General features: G+C 36.4%; 1 protein-coding gene across 1 annotated transcript; it reads right to left on the bottom strand.

The window, feature by feature from the left end:
* Positions 1 to 16,940: 16,940 nt before the first annotated feature.
* Positions 16,941 to 18,123, bottom strand: LOC107676376 (general transcription factor II-I repeat domain-containing protein 2A-like). The gene is made up of 2 exons (XM_016470896.1): positions 17,093 to 18,123; positions 16,941 to 16,953 (listed from the first exon to the last, which is right to left on the bottom strand). Exon 1 carries the CDS (start codon positions 18,044 to 18,046, stop codon positions 17,108 to 17,110), a length of 939 nt encoding a protein of 312 aa, XP_016326382.1. The 5' UTR covers positions 18,047 to 18,123; the 3' UTR covers positions 16,941 to 16,953; positions 17,093 to 17,107.
* Between the last annotated feature and the right edge of the window lie 2,126 nt (positions 18,124 to 20,249).

The raw sequence follows: 20,249 nt of genomic DNA on the forward strand, positions 1-20,249 counted from the left end.
GCTATTTTGTATTTAAATGCATTTAAAGATTTTGATTCTTAATTGTCAATTCTTTTGTCACTTTTCTAATTAACAGACTAATAAAACTATGGAATTTAATCATTTAAAAACTGACCTTGACTGACCATAAAAACTGACCTTGAAAAGTCAAAGTAGAAGTAGACACTGAATAGAGAATGGAGACTGAGATTGCTTTGAAGAAATTGTATACAGTACATAACAGGTTTTTTTTTTCTGAATTAAAAATATCTCAACACACAGAAAATGGCCCAAATAATATTGCCTCATATATTTCAAATAAACTTTGGGAAAATTTGAACTTGTAAAAATCAGACCATCCTAGTTTCTGCAGTGTTGGAACGCAGGTCTGTCAGCTTTGTGTGCAAGCATGTGTCTGTGCGCTCGTGTACGTGTGTGTGAGTGCTCCCTGCTGTTTCCAGCACCCCAGATGCAGTAACACACTTCAGAAATGAGAGCGTTGTGTTCCTTCTAGTTGGAGAGGAGGCAGCCTGGGAAAGCCAGCAGCATCTGGACAATGCAGTCTCTGGGGTCCACTGCCTAGCAACATCCTCCCCAACCAGCACCACGGTACGAGCATCCCAAATGCACAGTGACCAGGAATAATGGTGCCCTATGCAGATGGCCACAGAGACTGATATAAATAGGACGCGGGACAGGAAATGGCATCGACATTCCGTGAGTGTATATCACACAGCATATGTGTGAGAGTATAAAGATACAACTGTACAGCTGTCACATTCCCTTTTCACACAAAGACCACAGAACTCTTTCATCCTCAAGAGAGCCTTCTTCCATCCGACAGGCACATCTTAAAACAAATGCACACAGCCGTGGAGTCATTAAAGAGGCTTTTTTTTGGTGCGATCCGCATTAGCACAAGCATCTGCATGCACACCTGTCCTCCATACGCTGGCAGCACATAAAGGCAAATTAAAAGCATTTCACCATTTCATGTACAGTGACCCCAAAAAAGTATTTGTACACTTAATGACACACTTAATGTCATTGCATTGCATAAAATATCAAACCAAGTGGCATCTGTGCTCAATTACTGCAGCTTTTCCCAGAATTAACTACTTTTCTGAGTCATTTTTGCAATGACTTTTAAACAACTAGTCTAAAGTTGATTTTAGTGGATGTATGGTCACACAGGTGTCTTAGCGAAGTATCCACAGATATAGTTCAATCATGACAACTCTCGGAACATTTTAGCATGGTGATGGATATGACCTTATTAATGTATTTGGTGTTGGTGGAATAGATCTGCTACGCTGCTGCTGAAATGTTGCTACTGTTGGTTATTGCTGTGGTCTTGGCGGAACAGATCTGCTACGCTGCTGCTGAATTGCTGCTGTTGGTTATTGCTGTAGTTGTAGATTATTGCTGCTGCTGCAAGCAAGTACAGGAACTTGCTACTGCCAATGCATACGGCGATACGGTGCCGTGAGTATTTAAGACATACTGCTGCTGCACAAATAGCATATAAAATAACCTGTAGCAGATCTATACAGGTGGAGCTGGGGAAGGTGGAGGGTTTCAGAGAACTCTGAAAGCGCGCTGCAGGAATCTCAAATGAATGCTAGCCAGCCATATAAATGCAAGGCAGTAAGCTCATTGGCTGCATATGCAGCATGAACCAATCAGCTTGTGCCAAGTCGTTTAACTCTCTGAATATCATCGGTTACGTTAACAACCCATAGCCTGCGCCATCTAGAGTTCATGACCGAACTATATATTTCATCACATCTTACTAACTATGAACATGATACAGTAATATTTGACAACCACAAACCATCATAATATCATCTTTTCAAACAGTATACACAACTCTTTTTGATTTGGTATAAAGGAGTTTATGTATTATCTTAATGATAAATAAGTATTAGTATAATTAATACTATTTACTTATTTATTTTAGGTATTATGTCTTAAAGGTGTGGTTATAAGTGTATGATATAAATATGTGAGAATAAGTTGTGGAAATGCAAAATTATTTATTTATGTATTTATTATTAATTAATTTATTGTATATTAATATGCTTATGTTTTGGTAGTGGCTATTATTAAGACAATAGAAAAAAAAATGAAATGTAAAGAAAATAGAAATATTGAAATATTGGTTTAAAAACATTATGTCTTTATAAAAGAAATGTTTATTGTATAGTAAATATGAAGTGAATTTAATGAGAACACATAAAAGTATAACAAATATTTTGAAATAGGTCTCTTATAATAATTTATTTGATCAAAAATACAGTAAAAACTGTAATATTGTGAAATATTATTACAATTTCAAATAACTGTTTTACATTGTGATGTATTTTAAAATGTAATTTATTCCTGTGATGCAAAGCTGAATTTTCAGCATCATTTCTCCAGTCTTCAATGTCACATGATCCTTCAGAAATAATTCTAATATGCTGATTTGCTGCTCAAATGGTTTTGTGGAAACTGTGATCATTTTCCCCACGATTCTTTGATGAAAAGAAAGTTTAACAGAACAGCATTCAACAGAACAGCAAAAAAAAAAATAAAAACTTTTCATCAAAATTGTATCTATTGTTTTATCATCTTAACAAACTTCTTTTTTTGTGTGTGTAAAATGTTTGGTTTGAAAAGTGTGCATTGTCTGTCATTCTTTAAAATAAATGCCATTTGGTTTGATATTTTGTCAATGTAATGGCATTCAGACATTTTAAGTGTGGCTTAATTGTCCAGATACCTTTATTTATAGCTTCCAGTCTAATCAGACAGTCTTCATTAAAGTTAAAAAGGGACGACAGCAGGGAGTTAAAATGGCCCCTAATGAGGCATTGCCTTAAATTTAGTGAGCAGCAAAAACTGCGCTGTTAAAAAGTAATTGGTGTGATATAGTCCATGTGGAATTTTGCTTCCTTATGCCAACCAATGTATTATTAGTGTTCATTTAGCACTTTTAACCTGATGTTGATTGTTTTTCTTAAAGAGCAGGTGTTAAGGTGTTGTTTTAGGGTACAACAGAGCTAAAGTTGCCATTCAAGTTTTTTTTTTTAAATGATTGCAAAGTATATTATGATGGGAAAAAACGTGTATATTAGTTTTATTTGCAGGCAGCCAGAGGGACCTTTTTCTTCATTGCTATAGTGATAGGCCCTGCCGGACATGTTCAGAGGTTCAACGGACCACCGCTGTGTGGAAGCATATCTTGTTTGCTGTCTAAACAAATCTGATGACTCGGTACTGTACAGATCCATGCAGGTGCACTCTTTTTTTCATGTACAGCACACTGTGCATAAAAATATGTTGCATGTCCCACTTAACCACGACCACAATGATAATCCATCTGTAGAGTTCCCAACATTATGAAAAAAAAAAAAAACACTGCAAAATGGAAAGCTTATACTTTGCAGTCTTATTTTTAGTGACCTGCTGATATCAATGTTTTTACACTGAAAAAGTAAATCAGTATCTTTGTTTCCAGAAATTAAAAATACACACGTCCTGCATTATATTTGCTAAATGAAATCCAGTACTTGTTTCTTAATAATTTTGGGGTGCTGATTCCAAAAATAGTGGCTGTTTTGCTCTAGCATGTCACATTTTCTCACTAAATATGATTTCGTAGCATTTTTGTTTTCGAAAACCAATTGTAAGGGGAAGAAGTCTTGTATTATCCCTTAATCACTAGAAGAACTGCCATAAAGACATGATTCCTGTCTTCCTCTGAGACAGGTTACAGCTACTTGTTTCATTCTCAGCCCATTTTCACATGTATGAATGATTCTGAAGACATTATTTTATGACACAACCTTGAAATCTGGAAGATATTATTCCTGATTATTCTTGTTAGAATCATGGCCAGCGACATGACCCAGATGTTTTATTGGTGTTTTACTACATCCAAACGGCAACAAATTTGTATTATTTTTTATTTATTTTTATTTTATTTATTTTTATTTTTTGAAAATCTTCATTCTTATTTTGTGAAAGAAAGTTTATATATATATATTTTTTTTTAACAAATAAATAAATACATTGTTTTAACTCAATATCTTTTTTTTTTAGATGTAGGGATGTGTTATGAATTTAAATATTTCCTAAGTGTGAAATTTGCCGACATTTAATCTGCATAATCTTCCTTTTCCTATTTTCTAGTAATGTTCAGTATGGTAGTATCACATTTCTGAATGCTAATATGTATATGGAAATGATATGCAGATAAGGTTATGCATAGTAAAAAAAAAAAAAAAAGGTGTTGTAAGCACTGTGTACGGTTATTTCATTACAAACCATGTAAAGGTTTATAATTTACAGTTTTGTTTCAAATATAAGATCCCAAATCTTTCATCAATAGACCAGTACTACTTTTTACTTGTTTCTATTTATAAATGTTATGTAAAAGTGTACACTGTATGCCATTCACATATCACTATCATTTGAGTGTGACCCAGTGCATGATGATTGTGTCTAAAAGTTGAGATTTTAAGCTATTTCTTCTGTCTCTAGTCGTCTCATTTCTTATTATATGAGTATTTGGCCATTTGGTCACTGTGTTTAATTCTTCAGATGACAAGTGCAGCAGTAAATACCCAATTGCATAGCTCTGGAAATGTGATAATGTGATGGGCTCCTGAAGACAGCATACTAATACCACACGGCCCTAGGAGCATCACCATCTGTCATTGTGTCAGTAATTACAAATAAGAAAGCTGAATGCAACACTTGCATTGCTTTACAATATCCTTGAGGTTGTTGTCATATAATGCCGCTTTAATGGTAAACCATTATTTCAAGGTCTCATAACAAGACTACATCACTTGTGTAGCGGCTACAGAAAGACACAACTAGGTCAACCAAGAATGGGATCTTTATAACATTTCATTGCATTTGTTGAATTTTCTGGCAGTGGTTCTCAACTGGTGGATTGTGACTGAAAATGGGTTGCAGGTTGAATTAAGGCAAGAGACCCTACATGGATAATATAGAAAAAATATTAAACATATAAAAATTCAAATATCATAAAAATATAACTTTATATGTTCAAATACTCCATGTAATGTCAAAGAACTTTACATAAATGCACAATCACCATACTTCCACAGCTATTTTATTACATTAAGATTCACATTTTTTTTGTATTACGTTTTCTGAAATTTTGTGTAAATGTGCAAATTAGGCATTAACCAATTAAATATGCGCAAGTGAAATCTGAACATTGTATAAAGTCAGGTTCAAAATTCTTGTTTCATTTTGTTTACAGTTAAAGATTTTTCCAAAAGGGATTTTGGATATCTCTTTTTTTTTAATCACTCTACAAAACAGAAAATACTGATTTAATACTGGGTGGGGGGGATTTATTATCTTCTATAATAAATAGAAGAAAATAATAAAATGTCTTGTAAAATCAGGCAAATGATATATAAAAATAAAAACCTTGAGCATATACATAGGAATAGAACTGGACAGTTAAAGTGCTGCCGATAATTCTGATAATTTTGAGAAAGGGGTCTTTAAAAATATGTATTGAAATTGAAATCTACAGATGCAAATAGATAAAGTACAATAAAATCAACACTTAAATGTGTATTTTGGCTGTTTTGTTTCCACTAGTCTGAAACAACACGTTATGAAAAGCCAAATAACCCCAAATCTCAAAACTGACCAGTGCATTTTTGCATTATTTGCTGCTGAGAGCATGCAGTTAGCGAATTTCAGGAGACATTTAAAAACTAAAAGAGTTTCATGTTAGTTAATTACATTTCATGTTAGTTAATTTGGCATATTTTGAGCCAGTTTATGGTAAAATAGGTTTCAACATTTGCTTTAACTTTTGTACGACAAACAATTTTAGTGCTTGGTCGCCACTCGCATGTTGAAGCAAAAAGTAGAACCAATGTTTCAATGTTCTGGAGTTGTAAATGTCACAAATTACTGAAAGTGTTGAATTACTGAATGGAGAGAAAAAAGTAGATTTGTTGCGTCTGAAAGGACATGGTTTTGGATCAGAGCTTCCACTGTACTCTGAAACAGATCAGCCTCGCAGAATTTCAGAGCACCTCATTCATCAAACTTTGTCTTTGGAGTGGGAAAGAGAGTCACGCAGAACAGAGTTCAGAGGAGCTGCTGCTGCCCTTGATATTTGTAAGGTGCAAAATCTGTCAATCTTACGCCTCTGTTTGTCCTCGCTGACATCGGTCACTGGAAATGGAGATTCTGTATATTTGTAGACTATAAGGGGCAGTTTGTCTCATGACAAATGTCATTCTGTGCTTCTGTTTATGTTCTTGGTATATATATATATATATATTTTTTTTTTTTTTTTGTCATTTGATCATATGTTTAGAAAGGACCCCATATGGTATATCCAACTCACTTATAAAGCTTTGTCCTGAGCACTCTGAATTTCAAACAAGGTGATTTTTGGGCAATTTTGGCCAATTTTCTCCCCTCATTGCGGCCTCAACATTTTCTAAACACTATCTGAGTGCTTTGAGGTAACTTCCTGATAACCAAACCAACACTGGGACATTCAAAACTTTGTTTTGTAGTTTTACTAAAATTACATATCCAGTATATATATATATATATATATATATACAGTCATGGCCAATAGTTGTGGCAGTGACATAAATTTTGTGTTTTGAAAAGTTTGCTGTTTAAGCTGTTGTGGTGTTCATTCACATTGTTTCTAGATTATTGTGTGAGTGATCAGATGCATTTTAAATCATTGCTAAAAGCTTCATGGGCCAAAAAAATGAACTTTTCACAAAAAAACTAATTTCACTGTTTTTTTATCCTTACATTAATTGACTAATCATATTAGCAGCACATGTGAAAGTGTGAATGAGTACTAGTCAGGTGAAATCACTATCATACTAATTAGATTGTAAGAGCAGACTGATTGCTAAAAAAGGAGGGAAGAAGCGCTTCCAATCATCGTGTTCTTGTTAGCAATGGTTACCTCCAAAGAAACACGTGCAGCCATCATCGCTTTGCATCAAACAGGAGTCAGCTGAAATCGTGTCACCACCAGTGCAGAGCTTGCTCAGGAATGGCAGCAAGTTGGTGTGAGAGCATCTGCACACACAGTGAGGTGAAGACTTTTGGACAACGGCCTAGTGTCAAGAAGGGAAGCAAAGAAGCCTCTTCTCTTCAAGAAAAACGTCAAGGACAGACTGAAATTCTGCAGGAAGTACAAGGATTGGACAGCAGAAGACTGGTGCAAAGTTATTTTCTCTGATAAAGCTCCCTTCCGACTGTTTGGGACATCCGGAAAATCGATTGTTCAGAGAAGAAAAGGTGAACGCTACCATGAGTCCTGTGTTGTGCCAACAGTGAAGCATCCTGAGACCATCCATGTGTGGGCTTGCTTTTCAACCAAGGGAGTGGGCGCTCTCATAATTCTGCCCAAAAACACTGCTATGAATAAATAATGGTATCAAAACGTCCTGTAAGAGAGACTTCTCCAACGATCCATGAGAAATTGGGTGATGATCCGTGCATTTTCCAGCATGATGGAGCACCATGTCACAAGAGTGATAAAGAAGTGGCTCGCAAGTGGTCAGTCCTCAAAAGGCGAGTGGACAAGCAGAAGCCCACAAATTGTGATCAACTCCGAGAACTAATAAGGCAAGAATGGATCACCATCAGTCAGGATTTGGCTCAGAAGCTAATATCCAGCATGCCAGAGCGAACTGCAGAGGTTATGAAGAACAAGAGTCAAGACTATAAATATTGACTCATATTTTTTTTGCCAATAAAAGCCTTTAAAGCTTATGATATGCTTATCAATGTTTTTCAGTATACCATAGAAACATGTGGGAAAATAGTCTACAAATACTGAAGCAGCAAAATTTGCAAAACACAACATTTGTCACTGCCAAATCTTTTGGCCATGACTGTATATCCTAACTTCAGGTTATAATTCAGAAAATGTGCTAGTGATTGACAGGGAAAGGCTAATTGAATGTTAATGGTGTTCTAATTGTTTTTCATCTAAAGCATCTAAAGTACACTGCAACACTAAAGAAATCCTTTTATTCAGCAAGGATGCATTAAAATGACAAAAATGACAAAAATGACATGTTACAAAAACATTTTAAATAAATGCTGTTCATTTGAACTTTCTATTCTTCAAAGATCCCTAAACATCACTGTTTCCACAAAAATATTAAGCAGCACAACTGTTTTCAACATTAATAATAACCAGAAATATTTCTTGAATTCTAATTCAGCACATTCTAATGATTTCTGAAGGATCATATGACACTGACGACTGGAGTAATGATGAGTAATGATAAATAAAATATATTCAAATATAAAACAGTTATTCACATGATTGTATCAAAATAAAATGCATCACTAGAAACTAAAAGCCAAGATTCTGAATTCCAGAATTGGATTCTTAATCAGAGTCTCAGACAGCCAGAGGCCTTTAAAGCACTTCAGCAGCACGACCAGAATCCACCAAAGAAAGCTGAACACGTGGTCCCTCGGCACATACAGAACAAGATGATCACTACAGCCCTGAATGACAATCGAGGGGCACCGTTGGGGCTTCCCGTGGGACAAAAGACCCCTCGTGGGACCAGGATCCGGCCCTTCTGAATTCCCTCAATGGTTCTGAGGAAGTTATTTATGCAAGGCACTGTATATGCTGAAACATTTCATGTTAAAATTTGACTCTACATTTAGAAAATCTCCACTCAGTACCAGCACTTGCTAAGTTATTATTAATGCACTTTATTGTCTGTGCATGTGTTTAAAATAAGCAATGAAAACAACCACTGTGAACCGACGGCGTACAGCGCAGCACAACATCATTAAACCTTAAAATGTACAGGCTATTTGTAAGCTAATTTTATAAAGGCAGCAGAATTAATAAACTACTTTGTATGGTGGCTCAATGAATCTAACATTAAATAGCTGCATCTAATTTGCATATAATTCTAGTTTCCAGTCTTATACTGTTTATGCTGCTATTATGGATTTTGCCTCTTGTTGCTTTTCCAATCCAATAGAGAACCTGTGGTCAGTCCTCAAAAGGCGAGTAGACAAGCAGAAGCCCACAAATTATGATAAATTCTGAGAACTAATAAGGCAAGAATGGGTCGCCATCAGTCAGGATTTGGCTCAGAAGCTAATATCCAGCATGCCAGAGCGAACTGCAGAGGTTATGAAGAACAAGAGTCAAGACTATAAATATTGACTCATATTTTTTTTGCCAATAAAAGCCTTTAAAGCTTATGATATGCTTATCAATGTTTTTCAGTATACCATAGAAACATGTGGGAAAATAGTCTACAAATACTGAAGCAGCAAAATTTGCAAAACACAACATTTGTCACTGCCAAATCTTTTGGCCATGACTGTATATCCTAACTTCAGGTTATAATTCAGAAAATGTGCTAGTGATTGACAGGGAAAGGCTAATTGAATGTTAATGGTGTTCTAATTGTTTTTCATCTAAAGTGCAAACTGCACACTGCAACACTAAAGAAATCCTTTTATTCAGCAAGGATGCATTAAAATGACAAAAATGACACTTTGGCATTGTTACAAAAACATTTTAAATAAATGCTGTTCATTTGAACTTTCTATTCTTCAAAGATCCCTAAACATCACTGTTTCCACAAAAATATTAAGCAGCACAACTGTTTTCAACATTAATAATAACCAGAAATATTTCTTGAATTCTAATTCAGCACATTCTAATGATTTCTGAAGGATCATATGACACTGACGACTGGAGTAATGATGAGTAATGATAAATAAAATATATTCAAATATAAAACAGTTATTCACATGATTGTATCAAAATAAAATGCATCACTAGAAACTAAAAGCCAAGATTCTGAATTCCAGAATTGGATTCTTAATCAGAGTCTCAGACAGCCAGAGGCCTTTAAAGCACTTCAGCAGCACGACCAGAATCCACCAAAGAAAGCTGAACACGTGGTCCCTCGGCACATACAGAACAAGATGATCACTACAGCCCTGAATGACAATCGAGGGGCACCGTTGGGGCTTCCCGTGGGACAAAAGACCCCTCGTGGGACCAGGATCCGGCCCTTCTGAATTCCCTCAATGGTTCTGAGGAAGTTATTTATGCAAGGCACTGTATATGCTGAAACATTTCATGTTAAAATTTGACTCTACATTTAGAAAATCTCCACTCAGTACCAGCACTTGCTAAGTTATTATTAATGCACTTTATTGTCTGTGCATGTGTTTAAAATAAGCAATGAAAACAACCACTGTGAACCGACGGCGTACAGCGCAGCACAACATCATTAAACCTTAAAATGTACAGGCTATTTGTAAGCTAATTTTATAAAGGCAGCAGAATTAATAAACTACTTTGTATGGTGGCTCAATGAATCTAACATTAAATAGCTGCATCTAATTTGCATATAATTCTAGTTTCCAGTCTTATACTGTTTATGCTGCTATTATGGATTTTGCCTCTTGTTGCTTTTCCATAATTATGTGCTTAATATGCAGAGGCTGATTCTTAAGGTGCTATCTCCAGATAAATGTACCAGTGCGCTGATCCCTCAGGACTATTATACACCGCATCTCATTTTGACTGTCATAACCCTCGTCTGTTCTACAACATTCTTATTTGATTCTGTTCACCACTGCCCTGTGAGGATGCCCTGTTGTATTACTCAGCCTGGCCACAGGCCGCCAACATCCTGTTAAAATCCTGCCTTATGCTTAGCGTGCACAAAGATGTGTCTGCAAATCAGCTGGGGTGCAAAAAACTGGGCTGAATACTGAGTGAAGAACTAATAGCAGAATTTGCCTGAGTATATCAGATTAGTGGTATCAAATCTTTGAAAAAGAGTATTAATTTATTTACACGGTAAAAAGTTATTTTTCAAAGTTGTAAATAAAGATTATTAGAGTATGCTTTACAAGAAAATACTATTGCAGTCTTTCTACTTCAGAAATTCACATTTAAATCATTGTTATTTGCTGATTCTGAGTGAAAATTGATTCTACACAATTTTTTTTAATGTGTATTTATCCATTATTTTATATATTCTGGTGCGAAAAGTTATTCTGGTGTTTTTGCCCTAATCTAATAATATTTTGTATGTATTTGTATGTAATATCTTTAGAAACATAGAAATTAATCCTTTATGTTGTTTTATGTTATATTAATCCTTTATGTTGTGTTTTATGTTGCAACCTAAATCTAACCATTTCTCAATATAATAAATTTGTAGGCAGATAAATGTAGTGACCATTATATACATATTTTTGACATATTTAATTGTTTAAAACTTATTTAACTAACTTTTTTAATTAAAAATCATTGATTAAACAATAACAAATAATCATATTAATTCCATTAATTCCTATTAATTTAATTAATTCAATATTTAAAATAAAAAAAACAAAATAAAAAAGAACAAAAAAGTTCATGTTCAAGTTCAAAAACAACCAAGGTCAAGAGTTTGATTCGAGAAATGTATGAACTGATCCAAATATACACCTCGAATACAGTGTAAGATTCCTTGGATAAAAGTGTCTACCAACTGCATAAACGTAAATGTAAACTTTGCAGTGTGTAGATGCAGCAGATGTGTGTTTGTTGGTGGTGTTTATGTGGTCTGATAACATTTGTGAGGTGTTGAGGATAGTATATTCTATATTTTGCTCCTTACAGGAACTGAAAAACATTACATTGTCAGTATAGGAACAGAAATTATTCATACTGTATGTAGGAAAACAGCACAGAACACTGATTTCGCACACACTCACTTTGACAAATTTACATCGAACGTTTTGGGTCGCACTAGGCACCTGTGCTCCTGTCTGTAGCTGAAGAATAGAAACAGCCCTCCTTCCCATGATCCTCTGAACTGCAATGGATATTGATGACCCCCTGCCTGCCTTCCGCCTGGAGCTCTGCCATCCATAGGAACACCATGATGATCTATGCAAGCCATAGATTATCAGTCACAACACAGATATGATTTATTACGCCATTTTTGTGTGTGTGTGTGTGTGTGTGTGTGTGTGTGTGTGTTAGTTCTTACATTTTGGATATTATATTATATTATATTATATTATATTTAAATGCATGTATCACCATGAATACTGCATACTTTAAAAAATAAAAAATAAAAATGTACATGTTCAGTCCAAAAACAGTACTTTTAAAATCCTTTTTCAAGACCTCAAACATCCAGATTTCCATCCACTGAACAATTAAATAAAATGCCTGTATATTCCAAAGTATTTGGTCAGAAAGTACCGTTCAGCGCTCATATCAGGATAGAATTCAATCTTGAAGTAATATTTTAGGTCTCAGACCATTTACAAGTAGCATTTTTACTGTATGCTTATTCAATTTCACATCACATACCTACAGTCTGAAAATGAAAGTGTCATAATAATGTATTACGACAGTCGATATATTCATACATCAAATAGCTATTTATGCCTCAGTCATCCAGCTATTTCACACATTATATTACCTAAATATCATTTTGCCAGTCATGGTGTCAGAGCAGTAAATGTAGTGACTGACCTATTAACAGGTAATGGCCTGCACAAAAGCCGTTTTCTGCACGATGAACACCTATAAAGTCAAGAGTACGACTTAATTGAGGGCTTTCTTTGATGAATGTCCAGGCCTTATCAGGCCGCAGTTGTAACTGTTTGCCGGGACTTTATTGTTCTTGGTTGTGTTGGTAATTAAGTCCTTGGAGAAGCAGTAAATAAGTTTCCGGGACAGAAATGCTGAGGTCAGGATGAGGAAGTTATAGTTGTGCCTCTCGGCAAGAATGATCTGTGCCATTTTGCTTCCTCGGAGTGATATTACAGTGACATTATTCAGCCGTCTGCTGGCAATAAGAGTTTGACATCAAATGCTGAGGAAGACAAACATAAACTTTGTATATTTTCTTCTTGTTAATTTTGTCCTTCCCTGTTTCCATAGGCACAATGAGGTCTAAAATCCCTAGAGAAAGTTATCGGTTAGCATTCCCATCCATCTCAATGACCCATTCTGGCTCATGACCATGTGGAAGCGTGTCCTTTATTTACTCACTTCAGTCTCAGGGGTTAAGTCCGAACACAAACTGAACAACTAGACATTTGTTGTTTTCTCTGCTCTGTTTTGTCATTATGTTAGCCAGAGCTCTTGTGGGATTTGCCAGTGCCTTGTTGTCAAAATTCATATTCAAAAGCGGAAAGTTGCATAACAGTGGGATTTTTTGAGATCCCATATTGGACCAAAAACATCTTTAGCGTGACAGATAGTGCCAGAATATTAATGAAGTGAAGCAAACATTCATTTCCAACAGTCTGGAGACTGATTAGATATGTGTTTAAATGAAACGAGAGCATCTCAGGTGTGCCGGCTGGTGATAGCGCTGTGTATCAGCGAAGCCGCATCAATAATTATTCCATTAGTTCTTTGTTTGTCGGCAACCGAAAAATGTTCAAACATAAATGATCCGCAACTGTTTTACACTGCGGCCGTCGGTCGGCACTGAACTAATGAGACCCATAAGATCCATTCTACTTCCTTTATCTCTAGATGACACATGGCACATTTGCATCCCAACTGTATTTTAATGTGTACTTTAAAAGCATGTATTTTTATTGGCATTTAAATGACAGGAGAGTAGAAAGAGAAGAATAGAGAGATTCATGTCAGTAACCAATATGTGGGTCATTCTTCATGAGGGTGTCAATGAGAAGTGTATTTTAATCATTATAACCAGGTTTTGAAATATTAGATTAACTGATTTGACCGATTGAAATATTTTAGAGCAGTGGTTCCCAAACCTGTCCTGGAGGCCCCCCTGCCCTCTACCTTTTGTATGTCTCCCTTATCTAACACACCTGATTCCACTCATCAGCTCATTAGTAGAGACTGCAAGAACTAAATTGGGTGTCTGATTAGGGAGACATACAAAGTGTGCAGGGCAGGGGGTCCTCCAGGACAGGTTTGGGAACCACTGTTTTAGAGTGACACATCCAACAGAACTCATCCAATCAATCGCTAATCTACGAAATTGGTAAATAAAACAACAGATAATTGGAGTACATTTTGCAAGAAAATACTATTTCAGTCTTTCAAATTCAAAACTTTACATTTAATGAAACGTTACTTGCCTTTTTTTGTAATTAATTGTGAATTTACTAGCCATTTCTGAGAGAAAATTGTTTCTACGCCATTTTTTTTTCAATGTACACTGATTTTTGTGCTTTTTTTTTTTTTGAAGAAAAATCCATCCTCAGTTAGCCACTCAGATTTGCTAAATAATTCTGTTCTAAAACAGTGCGTTTGGCCATCTAATGAATATTTATGAAGATGAAGTTTTATGTCCAGCTTAGGCGTGGGTCTTCCTTCACTTTTTTTTCATTTATTTTTGTTTTTTTTTTAATATTATTATTATTTTATTTTATTTATCTATTTATTTATTTTGTAGCTGCTGCTCAAAAGTGAGCTTTGTACATTTGTGAAATGGCAATGAAATATTCAATATCTGTTCCCTCCATTATCAGCGCGACAGAGCTGTTCAAGCATATTACAACGTAATTGACGTCTCAATGGTGATTGGTTGATAAACCAAAGGAGGCTAACCTCCTCCATAGATTATTTTCCCGTTCTGCTGACGCAGTGAAATACTCAATGGTGATTGGTTAATTTTTTTATCAACGGAGGCCAAACTCCGGCTATGGATTGTACTTCCCCCTCCACTTCTCTATCCACAGAGATGCTCACGGGGAATAGCAGCGGTAAAGCATAGGGGATTCCGACTTCAGTAAAAATGTTATGGTTTGTAACGGTGAAATTACAATGAAGAAATAGACATTCTGAAGACATGAAATTAATAACTTGATATTTTATTAACATTAAATTGTAAGCTACTTCTTCCATTTTTTTCCAACTCTAAATTTTGAGTAGGCTGTGGCTGCATCCAAAAACTGAAAAATGCTGCCTTCGGAGAACGCATTCCAAGGTAGGAAGGCATCAAGGCACGTCCGAATCCAAAGTTAGCTTCACTTCCTGTCTCATGAGATACCTTGATCTGATTGATTTTTTAAGGCAGCATAGATGTATCCTTCACTGCCTTTGATATCCCACAATCCTGTGCGTTCCATTCCTTGATGGTTGAGCTAAAAAAATATAAAGATAGCATCTGAAAGTTGCGTTTGGTGGTCAGTTTGTGTGTAAATGTATATTTCTGACTAACTTTTTGCACTTTTGATGTTAGTTCTAGCGAGAAATCAGTATTATAGTAATTAAATATTTGTTTAGTTATCACCAAAACTTGTTTTATTTTATAGTAGATCATTAAACCATTACGCTGCCTCAGAAGCTTGTCCGAAATCAGTTTCATGAGGTGCTTTCGTGCAAAAACGCTGCCTGCAAAGTCATTGCCTGATAAGGCAGCGAGGCAGCTGCCTAGGTTTTCGGATGCAGCCTGTGTCTCCCTTCCCTCCCTGACGAGTCACCACTAGAAAGATAATGTCAGTGATGAAATGGCTTTTGTTAAAAGGATATGAAAACAATCTTTTGTTTGAAATATTATGATTAGATAAAGTACAAAAATGAAGGAGCATTGATAAAATTTTTAATGTAAATAATTAGTGAACCACCATGACAAAATGACAAGACAAACATGACAAAACGACACCTGCTCAAATCAAAAGAAAATTAATTCAAATAAATAATTCATCCGTTTCACTTGTGCTAAAAAAATAACATATCATTTTGATCTTTAAAAAATATTTTATCCAATATAGTATTAAAACGTGCTGTAGAATAGCAATGACCCAAGTATGTTTTCCCTTTTAAACACTTCAATGTTTATTGATTTCATTTGGTTATTTTACAAAATCATTCTCTTCATATAAACTATATGTGTCTGAAATAAAACTGTTTAAATTATGATTTATTAGAGGAATAGAGAAATTGTGATATCATCTTTTTGTTCAATACTTCATCCATTTCTATATTGTGGTATAATCTTTACAGGTCAATGACAGCGTTTGCAGTGCTGTGACTTTGATCGCAATATAGATGATTGAATTCTTCAGCTCTCAGATTGGCAGTCTGCGCTGTGAGGAATAAAAACCAAATAAAGTCAGATAAGAATTTTTAATATGTGAACGTCCCTCATCCGCACATAGAAATTGTTTATTTGACTGTTTGTTCTTTCTTTCCATTCATTGCTGCTTAGTTTTATTCATCTGCATTCTTATTGACAGCTTTGTGATAGTCGCCACTCCTCTCAGTGCTCCTCTTTTATTTACTGCCAGTCAGGAAAACACCTACGCTGTGTCTTTATTATGAATTCTCCTCATTTTATAACAGGAAAGTTATCAAGACTATGAAATCAAACTCACATCACTCACGGCACAATATGCCAGATAAAGTGCAACGTTGTCAATTCATGAACTTCAGCTGCAAATGTATGTCCAAAAACATCTTGGTATTGCTGAAAAAGCCACGATTTGAAAAATACGGTGTAAAAAACTGAACTTGACAGGCCTAATTTAAATATGCAGTGAGCATAGCTTGGCTAAATATTGAACCAGTGCAGGTACCAGGTTCCCAGTGATAAATAAATGACAGGATCACTGTCACTCTAGCAGCTCAATTCCTGTTATGCCGCTCAGGAAACTGTCAGTCAGAGAGCCTGTGAAGTCTCCATCAGGGTGATTTGTGATAAATGTTTTTTCAGCTCTAAATAATATAGAGATCCCCAACCGCGGTTATTGTCCTCCCCAGAGATATCCAGCTGCAGAAGTTACGAGATGGAATGCAATGATCTATAAATACACACATTCACTGAGAGGAAGGGCTCAAATGCTTCTAATATTATTGTCAAAACTGCCGACATTCATGAAGACACCAGCTCTGTCCAGTTTAGACTTTAAAATGTTATAGTTTTATTATATATATCAGGGGTGGCTAACCTGTTTGGCATAATGAGCCAAAAAAAAAATGTATCACTGCAAAGAGCCACACAACAGATATGCAAACAACAGTATATCACAATAACTTATACGCCTAATTACATAACGCAATCTTTTTCATGGATTTAAATCAGCCTACCTCCTTTTACTTGACTCAGTGGGACACCTGACAGTCCTTGGTTTCCACAATCTTTTTTAGGTCTGGCTTGTATTCAGTTGTGGCTACTCGTAGTAACTCTTTCACATGTGTGTCAGTAAGAACAGAGCGATGCTTTGATTTCACTTGTTTTAGTGTCGAAAAAAGTGATTCACAGATGTAAGTTGACCCAAACATTGACAGTAGTTTGAGTGCAGCCCGTTTGACATTGGGATATCTCTCAACCGGCACGATCTTCCAAAACTCCACGGTTCCTTCCCTCAGAACACTTTTAAGTCTGTCATCCTCAGAAAGTTCGATCATTTCAAGCTGAGATGCTGCTTCATCTTCCACTAAAGGGGCTTTTAAACAGTCTGATTCAGCAGTGAACGGGTTGATCAGAAATGTAATCTGTGGTCTTTTTTGCCGTAGGTTGGAGAATCTGTCCTCAAAACTTTGCTCAAGATTTTCAAGCAGTGTTACATACCGTGCAGTACTCCCTTTTACAACCTCTGCTGCTTGTCCACTTGCCTTCAACAAGGACGGAAAATGTGTGAAGTCTCTCTTTTGTAGATGTGTCTTGAACAGCTTGAGTTTGTTGATAAATGTGAAAACACTCTGCACCAGGTCAGGCAGCATCTTTAACTTCCCTTGCAGATCCACATTCAGTCCATTTAGATAATGCAGCATGTCGACTAAAAAAGCCAAATCTGAAATCCACTGGGGATCATGTAGCTCAGGATAGTCCCTATGTTTCTCTGCAAGGAACAGCTTCACTGGATTCAAAAGCTCAAAGAAACGAGAAACCACATTACCTCTTGAAAGCCATCTCACAGCGCAGTGAAGAAGCAGATCAGATGGAAGATCTTCATCAAGTTCATCAATGAGATTTTTGAACTGTCTGTGATTGAGAGCATGTGTGCGTATAAAATTGACAATTTCCAGCACAGGTTTCATGATGTGGTCTAAGTTCAGCTTTTTAGACACCAAGTGCTCTTGATGGATAATACAGTGAAATGTCCAAAATTCTGGAAAACGATCATCAGCTCTACACAGCCCTATAAGACCTTTCTCAGATCCCAACATGGCTGGAGCTCCGTCCGTGGCTATTGCTGTTAGTTTTGACAACTGCAGATTTGCTTTCTCAACAACAGCCATCAGTGTCTCTTTCAGATCGATGCCACGAGTTCTGTCTTTCAGCGGCACAATGTCAAGCAGCTCTTCCTTAATTGTGCAGTCTTCCATTCAGATAAAAATGTTCTGTGCTCATCTTCGTATTTACGCTTAGCTGTACGCTTCCCTGACTCTGCCATGACGATTGATACTAACGAACTTCACGTCAATCGTGTGTCAACTGGCTAACGTATGTTAAATCGCGCGAGAGGTTGTGTAAAAAAAAAAGAAAGAAAATAAATAATAATACATATTGAAAATCCAAATTAAATTCGGCAAATGCATTTAAATACATAACCCTTTATTGCAAAATTATGTTTTGACATTTTAAAAATAAATTGGGATTGTAAACACAGAACATGTGGATAGATTGAAGAGCCGCACAAGAGCAGTGAAAGAGCCGCAAGCGGCTCGCGAGCCGTGGGTTCGCCACCCCTGATATATATATATATATAGAGAGAGAGAGAGAGAGAGAGAGAGAGGAGGCAAGGGAGGCAGTGTCTCCTCAAAAAAATTGGATGACAATATAATCGATATTACAAACATAAATCGCAAATATTACTAAATATGGCGTCCCACAGGTAAAGTTACAGCGGAGGCCTGCCTCCCTTCAGTCCATAGACTTTCAGCAGAGACCCCTTAGCGTGCCGTGACTTTTCTGAGAGGAGGCAATGCCTCCATCGCGCTATAACTGGATGTGATTGGTTATGATTGAATGTGATGGGTTCGTGCGATAAATCCCGCCTCTTATTTTCGTGCGAGTGCATAAACTCAGTGAATAAACTAATGTTAACAAACACAACTTTTGATTTTAATAGTGCGTTAGTAAATGTTGAAATTAATATGAACTAAGATTAATAAATGCTGTAGAAGTAGGCTGCTGTTTATTCTTAGTTCATGTTAACTAATGTTAACTAATGAAACCTTATTGTAAATTGTTTCCAAAATATTGTTCAAATTGTTACTGCCTGTCAGTCCTGTGTTCCCGTGTCTTGTGTTTTTCTCCCCATGACCTAGTTTCTCCCTCGTGTCATATGTTCATTGATTTCAGGCGTGTCCCAATTAGTTCCTTGTTTCTTAAGCCCTGTGGTTTTCCATGTCCAGCATCCGGTATTGTTCGTCTATCCCCTGCTACGTGTGTGTTCCGTGTTCCTTTGAATTAATAAAGAATTTCCTAATTGTAAATGCTCCTATGTCTCCTCGCTCCGACACAGTAGCAGCACCGTGACAGAATACCGGACCTACAAACAGTAAGTGGCGCTGTCACAGATCGGCCAGACTCAGTCACCTTCCAATCACCGCAAACACCTTCACCTGAGTACTGAGCACCTGCACCTGTCACCAATCAAGCACCTCATCAACCAGCCTGCATAAAAGCACAAGCCTCAGACACCCTCATTGTCCGGTCTCGTACACACGTAGAGGACTCTCTAACTTTACTACTGCTTCCATTTGAATACTTCCTGCATTACTTACCTCCTGTGTTCCTTCTAGTGACTCCTCATCTCCAAGTGTCTCCTCGTCTCCTGTTCCTCCTAGTTCCCGGATTGCTGAGGTGTGTGCTCCTCCTGCCTGCATTCCAGCTCCTGTACAGCCAAAGACCCGGATTACCCCGCTCATCATATCCTTCGAACTATTCCCTCACCATCACATCCTCTGAACCATAGAACCTACACCCGTACTCTCTGTGACCAGATAAACTTATTTGTATTTACTAACCTGTTGCGTCAGACCTCTTCTGTTACAGGTGCCCTTTCTCCCTGTGTTTTTGTTTCCGTGTTTTGAAAGTCTTTTGTTTTCCTGTTTCCATGTTCACGTCCGCCGGCCGCTCCGTTGTCATGCCATTGGAATAAATATAAAAATGCAGAAAAACACTATGAAATGTATAATTTAGTATTAAAAAAATTAAATTAAATTAAAAATAAATAAATAAAATACAAAATAGAATTATATTTGTTCTTGAGAGAGATATATATATATATATATA

The sequence above is a fragment of the Sinocyclocheilus anshuiensis genome, unplaced genomic scaffold (genome assembly GCF_001515605.1).
Source record: "Sinocyclocheilus anshuiensis isolate Anshui unplaced genomic scaffold, SAMN03320099.WGS_v1.1 scaffold961, whole genome shotgun sequence".
Lineage (NCBI taxonomy): Eukaryota > Metazoa > Chordata > Actinopteri > Cypriniformes > Cyprinidae > Sinocyclocheilus > Sinocyclocheilus anshuiensis.

What these genes read in the sequence shown, in the direction of transcription:
- LOC107676376 (XM_016470896.1), bottom strand. Translation starts at nt 18,046, where the DNA reads ATGAAACCTGTGCTGGAAATTGTCAATTTTATACGCACACATGCTCTC.